Source organism: Passer domesticus, chromosome 6, assembly GCF_036417665.1.
Source record: "Passer domesticus isolate bPasDom1 chromosome 6, bPasDom1.hap1, whole genome shotgun sequence".
In the NCBI taxonomy this organism is placed as follows: domain Eukaryota; kingdom Metazoa; phylum Chordata; class Aves; order Passeriformes; family Passeridae; genus Passer; species Passer domesticus.
In genome coordinates, this window is record NC_087479.1 from 26,483,698 (window position 1) to 26,507,866 (window position 24,169).

At 37.5% G+C, this 24,169-nt stretch overlaps 1 protein-coding gene across 11 annotated transcripts in view; it reads right to left on the minus strand.

Annotated features, from left to right (window-relative positions):
- Positions 1 to 24,169, minus strand: part of NPAS3 (neuronal PAS domain protein 3) — a 591,061-nt gene that overhangs the window by 492,780 nt on the left and 74,112 nt on the right. For 6 of the 11 annotated variants that reach the window (XM_064423979.1, XM_064423977.1, XM_064423981.1 and 3 more), the window contains one exon: positions 16,070 to 16,159. The exons of 4 other annotated variants lie outside the window; for them this stretch is intronic. In XM_064423979.1, coding sequence (XP_064280049.1) covers positions 16,070 to 16,159 — 90 coding nt within the window. Of the gene's footprint in view, positions 1 to 16,069; positions 16,160 to 17,972; positions 18,024 to 24,169 lie in introns of all 11 variants that reach the window. One more of the 11 variants, XM_064423980.1, reaches the window with a different exon arrangement.

Sequence of the window (24,169 nt, forward strand, 5' to 3'; positions counted from 1 at the left end):
GTCCCACGATCCCAAAAAGACCTTTTCCCATCTCATTAGTTCCCATTGCTGGCTCCAGAGCCTCACACCTGCTGTAAAAGCTAGCAGTCCTACTTGTCAAATTCTGAGGAGGAGGAACCTTCATCCTGGTACGTGCAGTGACCTGCTTCCAGCCTCCCCTTTAACAGTCCCTTGGCTAAAGGTCCTTTGACTGATTACCCTGCAGGGTTCTGAGCCCATCTGCTTCTCCACTACAAGGCAGGTTCAAGACTCCTGAGACTGTAGCAGCTCTGAAAACAATTGGTCTCTCTGATTTGGTCACTTGAGTCCTATGCAACTTCATAGTTGACTTCTTCCTGTAGCTCCTTTACCTGGTGACAAAGCTCCTCCCCCACAGCACCCCTCCTGCAGAACTGTTTGTCAGCCTGAGGAGGCATCAGACACTCCCAGCAATCTGTAACCTGGAAAACTACTTCTACATCAGCAGGTCTGGCTGACTGGAGGCCTCTGACATAATATGGGCAGATAAAAGTATGGTCAGGATGTGTTTCTGAGACCAAGGAACACTGATGATATAATAATAAGCAGAATACTGAAATGAAAGTCTAGAAAGACAACTTAAATTAAAAAAAAAAAAAACACCCAGAAAAAAATTCCATCATCCTTTTCTAAAATGTTTGAATGAACAAGGAAATCTACTGTCTACATCTGACAACTCTATACGTTTCCCAGTATACCATAGTATATCTAGGACACAAATTCTGAAGTCAGAAAAATGCTGATCTCCCTGCCTTTGTGTCTAATATTCCAAATTTTAAATAAATCAAGTATTCTGGTTTTATAGCATAAACTGATTTTAGCCACTAACCAATGAAGTTTTATCAAAAGACAATGAAGTTTTATCAAAATCATGGTTTATTGAATCAAAAAACATTCCGCAGTAAACATAGGTAAGCTGAGTGTTTAAAACTAGTAACAACAAAATATAGTCTTGGATCAGATTTGAATATTTTTGCCATTAACACACCTATATTTTTTCTGTCCAGGGAAGAAAAAAACTGCATTACATGAGGAAGCCTTTCCTCACCCAAAAGAATTCCAGAAAACCCCACAGTAAAAATCTCAAAAACCCAGATAAGCCACAAAACAGAGCGTTTCACTTATTGTTATGGAAAGGGCACTGAAGTGTTTTAACCGAGTGCTCCTCTGCTGTGTCCTGATTGACTCTGCAACTGAGAATGCAATTAGCTCCTTGCATTGAGCAGTAAAATCTCTCCATAAGTGATTTCTAGATGGATATGGAACTCAGAGGCCTTGTTTTGTTTTCCAGAAGTGTTACAGCTGCAGTCAGCACATCTTCGGTGTATCTGAGCAATCAGTAAAATCTTAACTGTAAGCTGGCACACAAAATATCATTCATCTGATCCATAACATCCAGGCTACCATGGAAGATTCCTTTCCTCTCATCTAGGTATTGTGTTTGGGTTTCACATCCACAAGCTTTTAAGCCTCCTCTAGTCAGAGAAAATGGTACTATTTCCTTTTGTGATTTTGCTGGCACAATGACTAGGCATGGACCTTCCTGGTTCCCCCTCCACAACAGATTATTCTATTCCTGTAAGACAATGCCAGCCTTGTTCTCCAGCTGTCAGGAGCAGAAGCAAAGAGCATGAACCCCTGCAGTTTTGACCTCTTCCTTTCCAGTATACACAGAAGTTGTAGCAAAAGATATACAGATTTTTCCATGTGTTCCAAAGTACCCTTTACTTTCCTAGCACACAAGGCTGTGGACAATGCAGTTCTTGTTTCCCCATCACCTTCGAGGATTGCTTCAGTGTCAAGCAGTACCCTTTAAGATCCACAGGACTGTCCACACCTGCCTCTGTCCCCACACCAACACAACAGTCAGCCACTGCCTGCACTATTCTTTTCAGCCACATTTCTTCTACTTCAGCTGACTTGCAGCTAACCAGGGACCCTGCCCCTGTGCCTTGCACAAGTTTCATTTGTCTCAGAAAGCATGTTACCCATTCAACCCTCTCAAGTCCAAGTTAGTGTCCATGGCTCTACAGTTTTAAAGAACTGGAATTAACAGATGCCCTTTTTATTACTCTTCCGAGCTCTCTTCATATATGCAATCTATGAATCAAATAGGAATGATTTAACTTTTCTGTCATACATGTTCGTGTGTCCCTGAATAAATATGCATGTGCACACCAGTGTGACAACCAAACTCATACATGTCTGCAGACAGAATTAGCTATGCAGTTACAGATTCAAATGGTGATCCACCCACATATCCAGACAGCACTCATCCTAAATACCTAGTTATTTACACTGAATTTCTAAACTGCAAACAGTGAACTGCCTTCCATCACAAATATTCTTTGATGAACATGCTCTATATATTTTTTTATTCAGCCTTATTTTAACTGTATTATGACAAATAGCTAGGAAAATAGAGAGTTGGCAGAATAGGTAAAACACTACTGCTCCAACTAGAGAGGATTTTATACATCCAGGAATTAGTGACTATGCAAGACACAAGGCAAATAAGAGGCCAGTCTTATGGCAACTGAAATAGTAGCTGCTATTACCTCTAACTATCTACTAAAGACCTATTCATCTCAAAGAAGATAGATCTTATTGAACTTGTATTAAATCAAATCTTCCTCTGACAATTTGAAAAAAGAATTTCTGGAAAAGTCACCCAATTACTCTGGTAGGAACTAAAAAGTGTAAGTGTGACAGCGCTTTTCGTTTTCAAGAAATATTACTACGAGAGAAAGCAGATTATTGGGGTTTAAGGACATAGAAGACTTTAAATGACAGAAAAAAAAGAAAATTATTCAAGATAATCAGACCTTTTTCTTACTGTTCTTGAAAGATGGTGGGTATATGGTGAAAGGGGTTAAGAAAGGCTCAGAGAAAAAACACAGACTGCACACTTACAAAAATTGATATCACACAGCAGAACATGTTTTCAGAAAATTGTGTCATACATATACAAATCAAGGGTGTATTTTTCATCTGACTAGAACAAGGATAAGAAACCAGTATGATTTTCACATTCTAAATCTACTTGCAGATCCACCACTGGAAAACCACTTGCCAAAAGAGATCTGTAAGCAATAGCATGATAGTCCATTCTACCACAATATTTTTTTTCACCAATGTGGTGAAAAAATATAACTCTGACCTAAATTTTCATATGTTTATTGAGAGGATTGTTCACTACCATATAAGAAATGTTGTAACACCAGTATTTATGTTTTGACTAATATTTTTTGGGTCCCTTGCATCTGAGACCATAATTGAATTATGTTGAACAGTTCCCCAATTACTTTCCTACTTCATTATATTTTCTGTTTTCACCTGGCAGAAACTGTTTGCAGTGTCATCTGGAGTGCACACTGTGGTGTCCCAAACACCAGCCTCAAGCCAGGGGAAATGTGGGCTTGTACATTAAAACCACTACCCAACACTGATCTACTCATCCAAGCACACCCTAAAGCTGTATGGAGGGATGTCCCTGCCCCAACAAAGAATGTAGCCATCTTTCTAGGGTGGAGGTTAAGAAACAGGGAGTACAAGCAGTGGTAGAGGAAGCTATAGGGATTGCAATGAATATTTAGTATATAGGTTAGTGGTGGGGAGAATTGCAGTATCAAAACATAAGCATGAAGCGGGGAAGTAAATAATTCTGGTTTATAGTTACCACTGTATCTGGCCTAAAATAAAACAAATTTCTGTTCTTAATGTCATCTTGCTACCTTCATGCAATATGCAACACCTGGATCAACTCCAACTATGTTTTTCATTCTAATGCAGATGTAAAATTTTGCTTAAATATAGCAATAGAGGGCTGGTATTTGCATATACTGGATTTGGTCATTTAAACTGAATTTAGTTGTTTGTCAATCAAAAAATACCTACACATAAGAGTCATTAAAGCAAGTCAAAATACAAAGTTATAAATACTGTATTGTGGGTATAAACAGGAGACATGACAACCATCAGTAAGCACTTATTTACTTTATGATTTACAAACTAGTCTTAGATAAGAACACGGGAAAAGTTAAAACAATATTAATCTAAAAGAAGCTACACACCAAAATGAATTTTACTATATTTCACCAAATCACCAATCTCTTATTAAATGTTTGATAAGACAAAGAGCTGTACTTGGAACATGCAGACCTATCAACCCTCAGAGCAGAGGAGCCCTTATGAAGCCCTACTTCCCCTCTGCAGAGCCTGACATTGAACAGCATTTTCTACTACACTCCAGCTTATTGCAAGCATCCCAACAGCACATGGATAGAGTGTTCATCAGCATTCAGGAGTGAGACCACACACATCAGGACTGCGGTGCTCTCCGGCAGCAAGTGAAAAAAAAAAACCAACAAAACTCCCACTTGCAACCATGAACATGTTGCTGCTGTGCCACCAAGTTCCCATACAGATATTTGCAGGATCTGTTTGGCCAGTGCTATCTATCCTTTGAAAAGCACTCAGCTCAGGAGGCTCTACAAGCCTGGAAGCTCAGAGAAGGTCACAACCTCCTTAAACTGTTCCTGAGAAAAACAGGACTTACTCTAATTAAAGCAAATGCATTGAAGAGTCAACCAATTCCCATATAAAAATTCTCTAAGCATCTATACATGATATTTGATCCCCCTTCTTATGAATTGTTAAAAGATTCTAAGAGCAGAGTCCCCCCCAGATTAAGACAGACAATATATCCCTTGGTTTCAAGCTAAAACAGATTGTATGTGGTGTAAACTAGGGGGAAGAAGGAATAGCTCATTTCTTGTTCTAGTTTTATTCTTGCAAAATAGGTATTGCTGCACAAATGCATTAAAATATCTGAGCGAGAGAAACTGAAAATTTGGAGTGTAGAAAATTCAGAAAAGCTAATGTGATTTTCTACCTTTTGGAATGTATTTCATTCCATTAGTGATAATGTCAACAATTAGATTTCAGTTTAACCTTCACAATACAACCTAGACCTGGGACAGTTGATTAGCTCTTCTTTTGACATCACACAAATTATTTTTTCTTATAACTTTCAAATGCACTTAGTGAGGAGGTGAGGCAAAAATAAGCCAACATCAATGATGGAAAAATCCCCATCTAATGAAGTTGCCTTAACCTGTTTAGTAAACTTAAGAGCTTTTGCCTATTACACAGTACCACGATTCCATAAGATACAAATCTACCAGCTGTGAACTTCACTGCCATTCAGTAGTACTCCTTTATGGATGATTATCTGATTCCATGCCTTTTCCAGCAATTTCAATGCCACAGTCACCACTGATGCTGATGCATGGTCTGGATACATGCCTGATGCTCCCCAGAGTGATATGAATCAGAGCTGTCTCAGTCACGCTGGGTCCAGCATGTAACAAAACCATCACCAGTAATCAAGCAGCAATGCAGCATCTCTAAAAGCTGCTGCCCCAGGAAGCAAGAAGGCCTCCTGCTATGATAACCATAAAATGCTCCCTTAGGCATCAGATCTAGGTGTTGCCCAAAGCACACAGAGAGGCATTGTGCCTGACTAGATTCTGATTGCCAGACCTTTCACTGCAATATTGGTTGAGAGATTTTGAGGGGGTGAAAAAGATCAGTATACATTTGGAAAGTTTTCATTTACATCATTTGATTTCAAGGCAAAGGAGATCAACCATGTGAGATTTAGCACTGTCATAATCAGGCAAATCACACCATCAATAGGATTCTCTGGCGACCAAAGCTAAAATAAGTAAAATATGTCAAATAAGTCAAGCAACTCAGAAGATTAGGTTTCTCACCCTTAATGCAAGTCTACAACAAGAATATCTGAAATGACAAAAAATTTAATTATATTATGAAAAATAGGATTGATTTTTTAAATGCAGTACAACTCTTGAGTCTCTTTATCCCAATGATTATTCACTACAGAGTCAAGGAGCAGCTAATGTCCCTTCAAATTCTACAATAGGAGTCTTATTTTGTTGAGCTCTGAAATCAAGAATAGTGAATTACTAAAATCAGATGAGGTTGGCATTAGGAGCATTTTGCCAATAGAGCAATCTTGGTACACCACTGTGGCAAAGCACTAAGCATGTAATCAGCTATATCAGCAAAAATCAGCTTTAGACTCATACAGGAAAGTCATCACTTTTTAGCAAAACAAGCAACATCAGTAAAAGAACAGTTTTGCAAGTAAAATAGTATATGTGTAGAGGTTTCTGCTGATGGATCTTTGTCCAAGTGGGATACTACATCACTTAGATAGCTCCAATTGATCAAGCTATACCAAAATATACTATAGACTTGGCTTGTATTCTGCTCTTAATCTTAGTTCAGTATTTCCCTCTGTACCTACTAAATAACAAAACCCATTCAACCTGCCAAGTTAGCAAAATATGAATGCCCTTTTAGTATAACATCTAGCTCAAAATGTAGAGCACAGCAGCATTCTTGATGCTAAGAAAATCCTGCTAGATAAAGCAATGGTACATGCTATACCAAAGCAAGTTACAACCAATCCACTGATCAGTACTGGTCTCTGTCACACAGGTGACAGGCTGCCTAGTGTACAGCCAGTGCAGAGAGTGTCTGCAGTCCTGTGATGCTTCCAGACAGTCCCAGGACTACCAGGCTGCCAAACCCATTGCACCCTGCAGTTTGACTGGTTACAAAGCCTTTTACAGCTTGAAAATCTTTGCACTCTCTCCCTGTGCCTGGACCATCTATATGTTCCTCACCGAGAATTGCCAGTGGAGAGCACTCCCAAAAATGACAGATTTTCTACAGGGGAAAGGGGAGTTGCACAACAGCCCCTCTCTTCCAGCCATGTGAAGCAGGATGTACAGTGGCTTACATGAAAGGATATGCAGAAGGGGACTGCAACGCATACAGCAGCCTCTCCTAACACAGCAATGATCTTAGAGGTATCAAAGGTAACATCCATAATTAATGAAGTCCAGTCCAGTCATAAAGCTTGCAGGACTACTGCCCCAGGCAGTAAATGAGTCACTGGAATTCAGCAAGAGGGTGGAAAACTGTACAGGACACTTCTAGGCAAGGAGATAATTGATCAATGTATTGAAATTCAGCAGCCCAAGACTTGCACAAAGATGTGTACAGATCCTGGCTGTGAGTCAGCTGTGGAAGAAACACACTGCAGTGTCACAGCTAGCTATGGACAAGTACATGAAATTAATTCATTCAACTGCTGCTCCATTCCCCACAGTCCATTTAGCTGACTTTTGTGTGGAGGTAGGGGAATTTCACCTTTTATATAGATGCAGCTGGAAAGACTACACGCAAATTATTCCCAGTACACAACACATACTCCAAGTAGTGCAGCCTGATTAAATGGTACATGATACAGCATCTTAAACTACTCTGCATCACAGTCTGTAATCTCAAAGATGGCACAGACCCAACACTGCTTATGAAACCGTAAGACAAAGTTCAATGCAACTATAACAGGCAAAGGTATCTGCTTTCATGGGCTTCCTGTTGATCAATGTGCAGAAAATTTGAAGTGTGACAGACTATGTCTTTCCTTCTTCTTCACCAAATTTTTTGTTTGGTATCCATAAGAAATTTATTCCCTATTTTCCAGAACTTAAGGGCAAATTATAATTATATAATTTTTAGTTTATATGATACAGTGGTTTTCTTGTTATTTCTTGTTTTGGGGTTAGGTTGGGGTTTCTTTTTGTTAGCTTTTTGGAACAATAATAGAGAATTGCTTCATATGTAAAACAATTAAAAACTTGCACCTACCTATTGCACTCAGGTAGAAGTATGCTTTATGCTTCATTGTATTTTTCCTTAAAATTACTGAATTTTTTTTCTTTTCAAAAGTGTGTTCTATGTGTGTGCATATATGTACATGTGCACATGAGTGTGAACACCGAACTTTTAAGACAACAAGCACCTGACAAATATCTGTACAACAACAAAAATAAAATTTTACAGAATGCAATACAAGTCTCGTTTTCTGTATACCATTTTGCCACAATGCAGACTTTGTTAAATATTCACACATTTTAACTAAAGCACTATTTGTCATAATGGAATTTTAACATGTTTATAACAACAGTTTCTTCATTAATAAGTTCAAAGTTTAGCAATATGTCTGTCTGGATGTGAAATGAGAGCCTTTTGCATCATAAAATCCTATGGCCAGGTAGAAGTATTCCTTGATTGTTAAATAACAATTTAGCCTCAAAATTAGAAGCCCTTCGCAGTGCTGTGTCTTGCCTAAGTAGCCAAGTAAAAAAAAATTTTAAAAAACCACCAATATTTAGAACGTGATTTTTGAGCTTCCCATTTTGGGAGGTGGAAGAAAAATGAGGAACAAAATGTTAATGAGAGGTTCATTTTTAGTAAACTCTAAACTTTTTTTCAATAGAGCCTTATGCTTGCTAATTTAATCATTTAATCTCCTATTCATCTGAAGAACACATGTACTTCTAAATAAAAGCACGATTTGGAAAAGAAATTAAAAATAATTCATTAAGGAAGTAAACTAATATGAAATATTTCAGCGTTTCCAAAAACTACCTATTTGCTCTTTAGATAAACACCATAACTAAATTTGCCAACCATTTAACCATTTGCAAATAATCTAGCTTTGTTTCCAGAAACAGCCTTCAAAAGAAAAAAGGAATTCACTAGTAGCCATCACTACATATGCACAAATTTTCAGAGGAGAATTGTCTCTGTATTTCAACAACATCACTATGCGAAACAAGCCTCACATTACTGGAAAGAAGGCTGCAGCCATCTCATACTGCTGCAAGTGAAGAGTGTGCTCATGACTCACTGCCCCTGCCTGGTTGCAACTCATCAGTGCCGGCAGCCCTAATCTGCTCCCAGACATTATGACCAGCAGCTCTGATATATGGATTAGATCTACCCCAAGTACTCCGTGCAGGGAACGAACTCCATGAGCCCTTTATTCCCTATGGAGTACCTGTGCAGGAGAATAAATCAGTGATATGAAAGAAAACATGAAATCCTTCCCAGTAAAATTTGCAGATGACACAAAAGATAATAAAATGGTAAATACCGGGGAGTTGTCAGTTCCACAGATTGCATGGCAGCCTGGGCTCACCTGAATAAGATGTGTTTTAACACAGCTGAGCACAAAGCTGTCTATCTCATAACTAAGAGCACACATTGCAAACAAAGACAATGTAAGAAAGAGGCACATGGATGATGGTGGATAACCAAATTAATATTAGCCTACAGTGCAATACCCAGCTAGAGCAGTGAAAAAAATCCTTTGATATACAAGGGAGTAAACATGGAGTAGCAATAGGAAAGGATTATATAAATCACTACCAATTTTGAGACAGGGAATCTGTTTCAAACAGCACGTAACAACATAGTTCTAGTTTATATCTGTGACCCCCAAGCATTCCCACAGGAACAACTAAAGGACTACACTAGTATTCCAACTAGAAAGCCTTAATCAGCTACAAGAAGCATTCAAAATCTGAAAAATTTGCCTTGCTAAAAAATGAGAAATCTGTGCCAAAGAGGAGAAGAAATGAATACTGGTTTACTGTCTACAGATATTTAAATGGAGAGGCGGGAGGAAATAAGGAGTATCATGAATATTAAAGGAGAACTTTTCAGCTTCTTAATGATGGATTTTGCATGCTTCTGCTACATAAAATTAGAAAAAAATCAGACAGAAAATACGGTTACAATACTTAAATATTAAGTACTGTTCATCTAAAGAGAAGCAGGACTTTCTTTCATCTGAAGTTTTTATAATCAGCATTTCTCTTCTAAAATGAAGCAGAAGTTGCAAGACTATGTCAGTACCTTATATTGTTGTTTTAAAGCAGATGAAGACAAAGTTAGAACTCTATCATTCAAAAGCATACTTGAAATGCCCCAGGACAGCTTTGTTACTGCAACTCCAGCCACTTATTTGAGCTTTACAACAGGTATTTAGCTAGCTGCTTATATTTGTGGGACAATTATTTCCCAAGTTATGGAATGATCATTTAAGCTGTTAGTAAGTCAAATGAACTTCTCACTCTTTTCCCAATGCATATTTTGGATATACTTGGTAATAATGCTTCTGCATTTGTGCAAAGCAGCAAGTTACGGAAAGAGCATGGGAAAAGTGAAACCTTGCTGAATACGCAGAATAGCTCAGTCACAGATAATTTGAATTGATCTTCCCATTTCTGAAAACAGTAATATGACTTCTGTAAAAAAAAAAAGAAGGCACTACAAAACCACACCATTAAAAAACCATGAAACAACACAAAAATACTCCTTCTGAAATGAGAAAAGTGAAAAAGCAGTTCCAGTACAATATCAAAAAATCTGTCTTAACAGGGAATTAGCAAACTGTGACTAATATCGTATTGAAAGGGTGTGGTTACAGGACCTGAAGACCCAGACAGTTTAATGAAGGTAATTGCCTAATTCATCAATTGACCAATATCAAATTCACTTCAGAATATATATTGACTCAAAATATATATTGACAATATATATTGACAATATATATTGACTCAGGATATGTATTACAATTTGATACTGCAATGCTTAAGTGAACCTTAAAAATTTGTATTGAGCTATAGACTGAACAGCATTTTGTAAACCTAAATATGATCCTCTACTTTTCAGTGGAACAAAGTTTTCAGGTAACATGTATGCATCACACCTACTCTCTATTCAGGCTACATCCCAATCATCTCAAACTTTAAGGCCAGTGCAACATCTAACTGCATCATAATCAAAAAATGACAAAATTCCTGTTACTAAAAAATGATAATTTTTTGAGTGCTGTTCTCTCAAATGCTCCAATCAGCCAAGGATTAGAGGTTCAACTTAATACTAGCCAGTGATCATTAATCATTTTAAAGTACCACAGTTAATCTCATTTCTCACCCAGAGAAAGCCCACTCACGTCTTACGTGTAAGGGAGACATTGGCTTACTTTTGAACGTGTTTTAAGTTTGGTTAATGACACCTTTCTTCCTGCAAAAGACATCTGGAACACCTCAGAACAGAGAGACCACAGATACACTCAATACTACACAAAGGCAAGAGCAAACATAGGCAGTGGTAACAGGGATAAAGTTTTTCCAGGCAGCCTCACACTGAGGCTATAAGGATCAGTTGACTTATGTTAAAAACCTGTCACACAAGTATAGCAGTGTTCTCTGCCTTTTGCTGATAGAGAATGAATTGGGTTGCAAGATTTTAATATTTTCTAAGAGGTCAAATTTATGAAGAGGAGATATCTAGAATCTTCTTCAAATACACCTATTAAATTCACATTGTGAGAAGTAAAATCAAGCTGTGAAGTGATGGAACATTGATGCAAAGTGAAATCTACTGTGGAAGAAGATTTGGCCTCTCCTTCCTGTTTTACTACAGCAGAGCAAACTAAATAGCAGCTTCTTCAGTTCTTCTCTCTCAAGTTAAACCCTAAACACAGGATCCTGAAGCCATTGTTGGAAAAAAATACTCATGCACCCTACAGCATTAGCCTGAAGGATAGTCCTGTTATCTTACATGTTCTAAGTTTTTCCTGGAGCTAAAATAATTAAGACTAGTGTATCTTTTCCTTTTCTATATAGCGTCACGTGAGTCAGAATATACAAACAAAAACTATGAAAAATCTTATGTCTAAGGCAATTTGTGTACAGCACCACAAGAAACAAGATGGAGAAAAATAGCAACTACTCAGCCACCATCAGCCTTTCTGTGCTGCTTAAATGACTACACTGACCTGAACGAGCAGGGCCAGCTGAAGGGGCCAGCTGGGGTTCTAACCCACTTAGAGAGTTGTGTCTTTGTCAATTTGGAACAACTAGCTCCTCTTCTGCAGGTTTTTATAGCTTTGTCCGCATTAAGGTGGACACTGATGGTGGGCACTGCAGACACTTCAAGTACCCATCTTCCCATGTTCTGCAGTTGGTTGAATTCCCTCACTAGAAACCCCAGGAGAGCCTAGTAAAAGATTGATATTCCCATTTGTGTTGACTAGTGTGGCCATTAGATTTCTCATGTATGCAAGCCAATCCTGATTTTGTTATATCATTCTGATAAATATATAAATCTGAATTCAAGCCTTTGGAGACTGAATGGAATAGCTTAGGCTTGAACTTCCTTTTCTCATTTGTAGAAATATTTATGCATTTGATTCAACATGGAGTCTGACAGGAGCTTGCTTTGGTCTATCAAGTTTGGATGTTTAGAGCATTTACAGGCTCAGGATGAAAATTTATATGTAATCAAGCTACACATTCCAGGACAGGTTGCTCCCCTTAGACTGAAATCACTGAACCTTCTTTCTATGTTCATTTCACTAACTTGCTGAGAAATAAAAAGCGCTAATAAGACCATAGCTGTATTTGTGGGATTTAAACAAACTTGGTGTTTTCCTTACATATTTATTCTATGCTCTTGATTTCAGAAGAAATAGCTTACTGCAGAACTTTTCCTTGTTCTTTATATTCCTGAAGAGAGACATGACCTTTAAGTATCCTTAATATGGACAGGACAAAATAAGGTAGAGATGATTCTTCCACCTTTGCTTGGGAGCTAACACACAGCAGCTACCCAGGTGATACCCTGAAGGGTCATTTTTGAAGTAGCTTCCAGGCTGAGAACAAAAAAATCCTGAGATACCCTCTTGTTGTACTCAACAGGTCCCCTGCAGACAAGCTCTTCAAAACCACTATTTTTTGACATGCCAGTATTCTTTGTAATTTAGCAACAAATAAAACGAGAGTATGTGCAAGTAGCTCTGCTTTGTTCACTGTTTGACACTCCATAAAGGTGAGGAAGAGTGCAAACCAGGGTTGTCTGAGCAAGCAGAAGAAAGATTTTTCAGTCTGGGCAGTGGGAAAATCCTTGGCAGTTTGGTTAGAGTGAACTGAGTTAGAACTGAGCAAGAAATGTCTCTTTTTGTTGTCAGTTTTGTTTGACATCACAAAAGAAGAGCCTGGACATGCTTTGCTACAGCTGGGGCAACTGGAAAAGAAAAGGAGAAATATTCAGGAGGTTAGACAGCTGTATTCCAGGCCAATAACTGATAGGCCTCTGGTTTTGCCTCCCTAGCCTGAGACAAGTCCCTACCACTTGTGAACATAGAAATTAATTGCAATGGTTTTGAAGTTTACTTTAAATCTTTTTAAAGAGCATATTTACATGTTTAGTGACCTAAAAACCCACCAGCCCATGGCAACCAAGGAGGGGGACAATGCAGGAGGGGAGGAATCTGTTGCCTTTTGCCACCATCTTTTGAAATTATATGTTCCACTACATTCCAAGGAAAGGGTCGTGCAGCAGGTGTGACACTCAGTTGCAAGAATATCATAAAGAGTCTAGAAAAATCCGTATAAGAATTCTTACAATTTTTGCCCATTTTATATATTTATTAGCTAGCATAACCATTAGTCCAGCTCCTCAAGAACTTGCGCCACAAAAAGCTATCTGCCATTTTTTTAAACAGAACTAGAATGTATTTACTAATCCTAACTTTTCAGAACTTTTACAAATGCTCATTTCTAGTATTTATTAGCACTAAAATTTGTTTACAAATGTTACTTCCCTAAATGTTTTCTGAAAAGTATTTTTGGCATAGGTGGTCATGGTATGATCCTTTGAAATTTTTACAGAAAGGATCAGAATATCTTAATTCCAACAGCTAAGTAGCTTTACACAAAATACTTTTAGCAGGTACATGCTTAAGCAAAAGTCCACAGTAGGTTCTCTGCATAACACTTTTAATTTTAAAATTACTAGAGGGGAAAAAAGTCAAGCTCCAAAATCCATGTCCTGGTCTGTCTGGCCACCCCTTAAAATTCTCTTAGCTTTCAAAATAAAGCAGTTTGCTTCTTTGTGCCCAGCCCAAAAATTATCCTGCATGAGAAAGGAGTCACACAGTCATTTCTGTTAACAGCTAGGGGCATTTTGAGATCCATTCTTCCTTTCCCAACCTAATCAGGGGAGAGACTAAGCATATGAGATGCACATGAACATCTAGTACTGAACGTTCATATGTCTTGAAACACTAAAGGCTTTCAAAGTGTTACGAAAAGAGCTTTTTTTTTGGTCTTGATTAATGAGCAGTTTTCAGAAACTTTTTGTTATATTTTTGGAAATAAATTATTATGATAATAAATTACCAAAAACATCCATTGGGAAGAAGAGAGAAAGAATCCTGAGAGACCTTAAGCAATGTGGTAGAAGAACCAAGAGAAAGAGTCCTTTTTGAGTAGTGAAATTATCTTCTCCAGAAAGATAAAGCTATTAGCTTCCCAAAATAAACCATGGTTTTTACAAGCAAGGTGAACTGGGCTATAATACTTCAGAATTCACACTTCAGGAATGCCAAACATATAAAAATTAACACATTGTTTCACCATCAGTCTGATTTTTGGATTTTGCCTTGGTTTCATTAAAAAAATTATTTTGCCAATTTTTATTTGCAGTTGCATAGGAGCATCAATTATTTCATTCTGTGGACAGCACAGCTAGCTGGTTTTAAGTATACTGACTCTAAAGTATATCTAACTTTTAAAAACCCACCAAAAGAAAGATAATCAACTGTGTTGCAGCATTCAGAGTGAAGCCATCACTGTATTTAACACCCATGGCAAACTGTGCCAAGTTTTCTTATTTCCACAAAGTTTCAAAATCTTGAAGTTGTTCTAAAAACTGATATAAATATTGCACAACAAATCTGTTTCATATGTTTAAATAAATGAATATATTTTTATGCTTACTGAACATACAAGAGAAGCAAAAACACTGAAATCAAGTTCTGTGGTGACATTCAAAATCATACTAGATGTCAACTGCTTCAGTTACCCTGGACACTGCCATTATTTAGAGAGATTGGCTCACCAAGTTACACTGATGCTGTAATTATTTTGATAAATCTAGATTTCTCTTTTCCTCTCACTTCTGTAAACCAAAACAATAGTCTTCATTTACATTGAAGTAACAGCTTTTACTGATGTGGTTGTACCTATTACTAAGAGAAAACATTCAGGAAACAAGCAGCAGGTTATAGAATCAAAAGAGGGAATGAGCGAATATGATCTAAAAAATTGTAATAAGTATGACTGCCCTGGCCAAAGAAACATTTTGTTTTAATGCAAAGTACAACTAATTTTTAGAATTTAAGGGTTTATAAGAAAATTAAATGTTACACAGAGGATGATAATGGTAACACTGGTATACAAAACAGGAATATAGTTGGAGCATGAAAAGCAAACACTAAGTGACAGAATGCAGTTTCAAAATCCAGCGAGATAACAGAGAATTCATAATGCATTTGCAATATATTAATACAAAATCATCTGCAATGCACCTGTCAAATACATACATTTCGATTCTATGTTGAAATAGATAATTAAATCCTTGTTGCAGTAAAATAGAAACTTCACTGCTTGCAGAACTAACAGAAGTCAAGCCTTTTGCATTTGCCTGCCCAGAGCAATAGCATTTTTGTCAGAAGCACCAGTAATGATCTTGAGTTACGCACAAAAGCGGGCTCTGTTAGGGCAACGGACAAAGGCAAATGACTGCAAAGAAAGAGGACTCAACTTCAATTTAACTGTCCTGTAAGGTACATACTAATTAGCTGCAAAGCTATGAAATCCTAGCTAGCATGTTAAGTCTGCTACATGACAGTATAATTTGACTTCTTAAAGGATTATGCAAATTACAACTCATCATTCCATTACATGACTGAAAAAAAGTGACAGCTAATTTATACATAACACACCTTTCAAATCCCTAAGATGTGAAGCACCTGTGCAATACATTTTCCCTAGATTTTCTAGCATGTACACTCTTGTTTATTGCACTGTACAGTAGCATACCTAAGAGATTTAGAAAAGTCTTAGGGTTTTTTATTTGCTTTTTAGCTTTTAGAGCACAATCCCAAAGAATTAAACAACATACTTCTGTCCCTGCTGTAGAGGTTTTGCACACAAGTGTACGGTTTCAACACACGTGTAATTTCAGAATAGCAGGAGAGCACGAGCACTAAATGCACGAGCTAGAGGCAAGACTCACACAGATTTCAACATACTTCTGGTAGGTAGATTCACAGTAGATTCCGTCATATCGGTAGATTTTCCTACATTCTGATTGGTTGGGCAGAGGATGCTGGACAGTTATTCTGTAGAGGCATCAAAAACAGATAGACATGACTAGAGGATCTCTACAGGTAACTGTAATGCAGGACAAATCAGTATGTTGAAATTGATTTTTTAAATTTTATTTTTAAATTAAATGCCTTTCTGATATCTTTAAATCAACTGCCTTGTGCACATAACACCCACAGTTTCCACTTTTCAAAATTTGCACTGAGAGTAAACTAAACTTCAATTCTCCACAAGAATGGTGCTTTTTCCCCATCAAATAAAAGTGGAAGAGGTATGGAATTTTATAAATCAAGTTGATATTCCATATAGTTTGTATATATACAGTAGTGCTTTTGCAATTGATTATTTATTATTTACTGTTGCAATCCTTCTTCAGGCAGAACATTCATTTATGTCAGCTGGGAGTTTGTCCAGACAAAGACCAAATAACCCTCCAATTTAAAATGTCAACAGCAATTCTCACATTTGCACAGAATGAGGATGTTGTGGTATTATGAGGACTGTGATTGAAGGTGCTCAGCACCATCTGAATAATGCCATATGTTCTCGGATCGACTGAAAGAAAATGAAAGTGATTGGCAGCAATCAGGAGGTGCGCAGCATCTTGTAAAATCAGGCCCTAAAAGATTTGTCAATCATTCTCTTATTCATCCCTCCCCAGCTCCCCGTTAGCAGAAAATATAATTTGGCTATAAAAATTCAATGTTGTTTTTAAAATATACTTGGGAATTGCACACAAAACAGTACCCACCAATTTTCTTTTTTTTTCCTCCCTATTCTCTGGAATAAAAACACATTTTAGATGCTTTTGTATCTTCTACAAATTAATACTTTTTTCCCTTGTAATTTAATGGCATTTCACCGGAGTAAGGATAAATTATTTGAGAAATTTTACAGGTTTTTCAAACGTAGAATTTTAGGCTGTGATTTTTAAAAAATATTCTAGTGAGTACAAAATTATTTTATGTTATTATTTTTATAGTATTAACATCTACATAGCTCTGAGCTAATCTTGGCTTTTAAAATTGTTTCAACAGTAATTTGAGACTGCAGGTTTGAGGAAGAAACTAGTATCATTCTCCAGCTACAGGCTCTGTGAGAAAATGCAAAGTTATCTATTGTGGAAACTGAGGACTTTCCTCAATAAGACTGCACCTACAGTGTGTCAAGTGCAAACAAATTCATGTCTGCACAGCCCTGGTTCCTTGCTTATTTAAGGTAGAAACCTGGTCTGAGCTGGCCTCAGCACTGTTTTCACCCCACAGGCAGAAGTAAGGAGACAACTCTGTGATGAAGGCAGGACCAAACACCTCTGAATCCTGGCATATTCCTGCATTCACTAATTAAGACACCACCAGAGAGACTTATTTATTGTGATACCTGTGGCCTGTTAGACATTTAAGTAACATATACACCGTGCAAGTTAATTTAAGTATCTTAAAATGGGATTTGAAATACAAGTGCTATTTGCAGGGAACCACATCAGCTTGTACAAGATATCTAGAAGAGTTTCTTCTATGTTGTGTGTGCCTGAGAGACACCCTTCACTTTGGGTCATACTGAAATGACTGCATCAAAGAAAATTCAAGCTTCAAAATCTTCAGTGCACCATCACACCAACAGACAAAATCCCCAAATTTAACTCCCTGTGTGTTTGTTTTGTTTTTTTGCTTTTGGGGTTTTTTGGGTTTTTTTTTTGCTTTGTGGTACAAGACTAGAAGAGATGCCTGTTTTTTCATGGCTTCAGTAAAGACACAGAACAAGTCTCTCAATGCTTCCCAGCCAGCAGAGTCTCAAACATACATCTTTCACTGCTCCAAATATTACCTGAAACTCCTAAAATGAGGGACTTTAACTCCTCCTGCTAAAATAACAGCCCTATTAAAGAAAAAAAATCAGGATTCATTGGATGAAACAAAGTGAGACAGTGAGAGCACGTTGCATTATGAGTCATTCAAAAATGCATAAGCAATCCCTGCAAAAACTATCAGAATCCTTCCCAGATGAGTGCTCTTATCACAGGCCTTCAGAATTATGCTCTTTCTTCCAACCACTTCTTTGGCCAAATGAGTCTGGAATAGTAATACTATGGTTATTGCTATTACTTGAGTAGTTATACGAGTGCAGCAGAATACAGCTCACTCCAGAAAACCTTTATTCTGAAGTGGTTATAGTATTCTTCTGGGAAGTGGAAGATGTGGATTTGAACACCCTTGTGATTAAATAGGTCCTAAATAAGCATTCACTGCACCAAGCTCGTGTAGAATACTTGTCAGCCAGTTTTTGTTTGGTTGGTTTGTTTTTTGCACTTTTTTCAGATGACAGAGAAACTGAAACACAGAAGGTTCCATTTGAACATCAGAGAAGATTTTTTTACCGTAAGGGTGATGGAGAACTGGATCAAAAAGGTTGTGGAGCCTCCACCAGTGAGAGAGTCAACACCCACCTGGACATGATCCTAGGCAACAGGACCAGATTACTGTTTGTGCAGCCTAGAGGGGTTGGGCAAGAGATCCTTTCCATCTTCAGCCATTCTGTTATTCAAGGCCAGATCAGCAATTTGGACTGTGAACCACAACCCTGCTTTACATCCAGTCTGAATCAGATTGGAACTTTTTTGGAGAACGGGGAGCATTAAGGTGGTGGGGGGAGTGATGGAGCTACTGTGGTAGTAGTCCAAACCTTATTTTGCTCTGCCTAGAGCTAGATTCCACTTCAGAAGCCAAGATCCTAGGAACTTTTGGGAGCTGGACCCAGCCAGCTACCCAATGCTCTTTAAAAATTTTCTTCAATGAGTTGTTTAACTCTCACCTATTCTCTCTCTGCTGAAACAGTAATAATAATAATAGGACACAAAAACAATCATATCCTCAAACACCAAGCTAAATAAGACATCAACATAAATCTCTCAAAACCCCACTGACTTCATCAAGATTGCATAGCACCTAAGTTAGCACAGAATGGGGCTTATTGTGCTTAATCTGAAAAATCAAACAGTCCTGAGACACTTTGGAATTTCAAAGTGCACATCAGATTTCTGACTGCAACCTACACCAATGCTTTGGGGAGAAAAAAAAAATTATTTTCTCGTATAATGTTTGTCTCTTATTATTACGGTTTATTTTAGGATAGTAAGCCTATTTCCATAAATGGACCTTTTTGCTGAATAAAAACTATTGTTTTATTTTATGTATTTAAAATTAGTCAAACACCATCACATGCATATGCCCTCTGCCCCAAGTATCTTAGCTGTCATTTAATAGATTTATATTTAAAATTAATGATCATCTGGTAACTATGAGGCTATGGGTCAGAAATTAAAACTTCATTACGGAACAGCTTATTCAGCATTTGTTACTAAAACAAACTAATAAAAAAATAGCCATGGAAAACCACAAAATCGAGTTGCAAGAATTACTTTCTAGGATCCAAAAGAAAGTTTACCAAGACAATTAGTCTTGGTCATGGGGTAATTTTTCCTCTCTAAAAAGAAAAAATTTAGGCAATCTTCACCAAATTAATGTTGTTAACTTTTTTACCACATTGTGTCAGCAGATATACACTATCTCAGGTTCCACTTACAAAATTGATTTGGCTGAAGAAAAACCTGTATATTGGCTATTTACTCTAGGTTCTGTATATTTTTGTTCTATTTTATGCTTTGAAATTGATTTTTTTGTATGCTTCTCTGTGTTAAAAATTAGAGCACTGAAGAGTATTTGAGTCTGATCAACTTGCAGTGGTTAGCTCGCCCTAGATTTAGTTGAATTTTGACTCATTTGAGACACAAACACCTATTCTCATGTAATCTTTTAGAGCAAAAGTTACCATTTCATAATAATAAAGGCAAAAAAGTTTTAGTACTACCTCTGTACTGCAGGTTATCTTCCAAAGAAGCCAGAAACATACCAGACAAAATGCCCACAAACACTGCGTGAAATGTGATATTTCACTTAATATTTGTATTCACTATTCCTTAGGGGGTGTGCTGTAAGATGATGATGCTGGGTGCACTCTCACACCTGACCTTGGTTTTTAGACACTGCACACTTTCCTTGAAAAGTTTAAAAGTATCACCTCAGATGCAAAAGGATTACAAACTGCTGTGTTTGCACATTAGACAGCTCATCTTCGTTTCTTTATGTGTCACTAAACTCTAGATGGATTCATCATAAAACTTGAGGTGGAACTTAAGTGCATTTACATACATGTGAAATGTGTAAGCTATGACTAATTTTAACTCACAGGGCAGAATTTAAATAATTAGTTACAAGAAGTCAAACTAAGGGAAAAAAGGAGGAAAGAGATGGTTAGAGGCAGAGTAGTAAATTGTTCCATTTTTGCAGGTAATCTAAATGCAAACTAGAAGCAACTTATCATGAGAATGGATTTTCCACCATCTGGTCAAATAACAGGGGATTTGTCTAGTGGCAAGCAAAGAATGGAATGATGTGAGAAAGATTAGCGGGCAAGTCCTACAGTTGGCTAAAATGTATTTTGTGCAAACAAGAACAGATGACGCCTTAACAATTACACCTGTCAAAAACTCCAGAAAGCAATCCATCTCTGAACAGCCCAGTTGAAAACAGGCTAGTTCATAACAAAATGAATTTTTTTAAACAATTGCCAGCCATAACAGTTTGATGCATGACAAGCTTAGGAAGTTGCATTCCACGTACAACTGAAACCTTAACTAACTGGACCCTGCTTCTCTCTGATAAGTAAGGTATTAAACTACATTTTAAAAAAAATCTTAAGTGAAACAATGCAAATAGCTAATAACCTTGGAAAGCAAGAAAATTCAGATTTAAGCCTGACATATAGACTCTGTAAATTACATATTCCAGTATGTCCTACATCAATTGGTCCAAGAAGGGGTTTTTTACCAATGGCCTTTTTTGTGGGAGTCAAAAATATCAGATAGTATCTGGACTAGCATACCTTGCATAGAATCCAGACAGTTCCTGGAATTAAAGGTCTTTCTAAATATAGATGTGAAGCCTTAAAATTACTACCCTATATATATATCCTGCCAGAAGGCAGAATTCTAATAATGTTTTCTGTAGAGATATGATTTCTTTCTTCAGAAAAGATATAATCTCAAGATGCAACAATATTTTACACCAATTCCAAGGTGATTTTCTTTAAAATTAACTGTTTATATATGCATCTAATGTTTCAGCATCCAAACTTGTCACGTATTAATACTTTCTTTTTAAAAAAGTCATAGTACCCTACAGAAGATGGAGATCATAGCTCATATAGCTATTTGGAATGGATGGTGACACAAGACTGTCCCGGAATTAATTAAGGTTTTTGTACTGTTTGGTGTCTGGCTTTCAAATATTCAAGCAGAACTTGTTACTTCATTAAGCAATTTAACAAAGTGATTTCATGAAAGAGTTCACAGAAAGTCAACCTAATGTACTGCTGTCAGCAGACTCTAGCAAGGCAAATCAGAGAAGAGCTTGAGGGGCTGCTTTCTTCTTTCTCTTAAAAGACCATGGAGATAATTTGGGGTGGTTATTCATCTATCTTAACTTTTTTCTCTTGTGAGAGTAACAAAGAAGAGCATTTTTTCTACACTTCAAATTCAGATGGGCCAAAAGGGCAGCTATGGAGCAAATGACCATCAGCATTATCCGTATGCTCTTGGTCAAAGACAAAGCTGGGTCAGAGGTTCCCTGTTGTCTTGCCATGGATGAGAATTCATTGAACGCAACACCGCAATAGGAAAGAAACCCAAGCATTCCAACTGCAGACTTCACAGTTAGGAGCTAGCTGACAGTTCTTACTCAAGATGGCAATTTGAAACTTCTTCTGGGTTCTTGAGCTCATTTTTGGGGAGACTTGGTAGGCTGTAGTTAATTTTTCCCCTGCCTCATTTTTTCTGTGTATCTGGTAACATCAAGATCTGGTGCTAGAGTTAAATTTAATTTCCAAGCACTGATATAGTTATCCCCATAAAATATTTGAAAATAAAACAGAAATTGTGCAAGATGTATCTTTTCCTTTTGTTTCTGTCTCCTAAGAATTCCAAGATAATTCTTGGCAGAGGTCAAGGTGTTACATTTAACCCCATGGTTCACACACTGCTCATTTCTGCTTCTTTTCCACACCTCAACAGATCAACAATATTTTTCAAGCTTGTAGTAGTAACACAGGCTTGGTGTTGGAAGGATTTTCAGTGTAGGAAAGCTCTTACATTCAACTCCTAATTAGTAAAAATAGTGTGAATTAGAGCTTCCCCCTTCAGAACTAATAAATCTATTCAGAACAATGTATTGCCTCTATTTTACCCTACAAATATCAGCCCAGTAACATTGCTCCCGGAGGACAAGGGTTTTTCACTGAAAATGTAGGAATGAAGAGGGTGAGGGCTTAGCTTCAGACAATCCTAGGCTCCAAAACTGTTGGTCCCTAGGAAACATAATACTCTGGTGCCAACCAAGCTATGTGCATCTAGTTCGAGGTTTCTAATTACTGTGGGTTTGAGTTTTTTTAATAATCATTAAATTATTTCATTAGCCTTTTCAATTTTCTGGGTATAGACTATCCAAAATTTTATCATGAGAAAAAAATTAATTAACACCTCCCACTATAAACAAAACTTAAGTGATATCAGCCATGGAAGAAGATATTGCAGTAATTCAGATGTATTTAAATTTTCCAAATGAAAGCTTATCTGTGTCTTTAGTTTGATCTCTGGCCAGGTTTTCCCCTATAATATAACTTCAGCTTTCTATATATCGCCATATGCTCTTCCTTTACTTTTTTATTCAATTTTTGTGCATGGACAAGTTTAGAATGAGGTTCTACCACTTTTTTATTCAAGCTACACACAAGTAACTTAATTATTATAGTTATAGTTGTACTTTCCTCTTTAACATTAAGTATTTAAAAGCTAAAAATCCACTATGGTATGAGATCTCTTCATACCATGATGACTGAATGATTGTAAGTCAGAGGAATGTAGACAACTATTCTGTTGATTTGACCAGTATTGAGAGGAAATAAAGAGGATAATCTACTTGGGCCTACTGTATAACACTTGATATCTCTGACACTCCCTAAGAAAGGAAAGGGCTCAAGTTGTCAGGCCATCACTAGAATCACCAATCATCTCTACCCTTAGTCTACATTAGTCGGGAGAAAAAAACTTAAATGTATTTTTTATGCCATCAGATTTCAAAGATGATATAGAAGCATCACAATCTTCCCTAAAAATCAGGTCAAGACTCGACGAACACCAGTGTAGGCTGAAAGAACATACATCATGTCAGAGGCACATCTGAAATGTATGAGAGAATACCATCGATATAAACATTTGTTCTAGAAATAAGTGCCCCTTATGGTCCACATGTGACCTCACCTGCTGCCTGGACCGGAGTCCTCTGTGCATATCCCCAGACCTTAAAGCACTGTGCAGTAGGAAACCTGAGCAGAAAATTAATAAGGCTTTGGATGACTTGCATGTAAGAGCCCCCACTCATCACAAAATTCAGGTTTAGCTTCTCTGCTATCCTGCTCCTCTTTTCTCTGTCCTTACAACTGAAGGAAATGATGAGCAAAAAAATCAAGGATGGACAGCCAATCAATACCTGGCTACAAGCTTGGTGTTACCGGCAGAATTTCAGGATCGTGGGTTGGTTTACAAACAACTGACCTGCTGGAAATAAAGGGTACACCTGTCCCCAGGGGAAAAAAGGATCTTTGCTCAGGAGTCAACAGGGTTCATTGAATGAGCTTTAAGCTAGACTTGGAAGTAAAAAGAGCTAAAACTCAGCTCACAAGAGATAAGGAAGAGCCAGCACACTGAGGTTTGAGGGATGGGCTAACACAGTCCTTTGGTCTGCCATCTCAGTGAAGGCAGGGAATGGAGAGCTGTATGGCAGCAGACACAAGGGTTATTGTTGTGTTACAGACCACAGAAGCACATGAGAATGGTGATCTAGGAATTAAGGCTTCTCCTCCCCAGGAAGGTGTTGGACCAATAGCCCAGATGAACGGCCTCTACACCAATA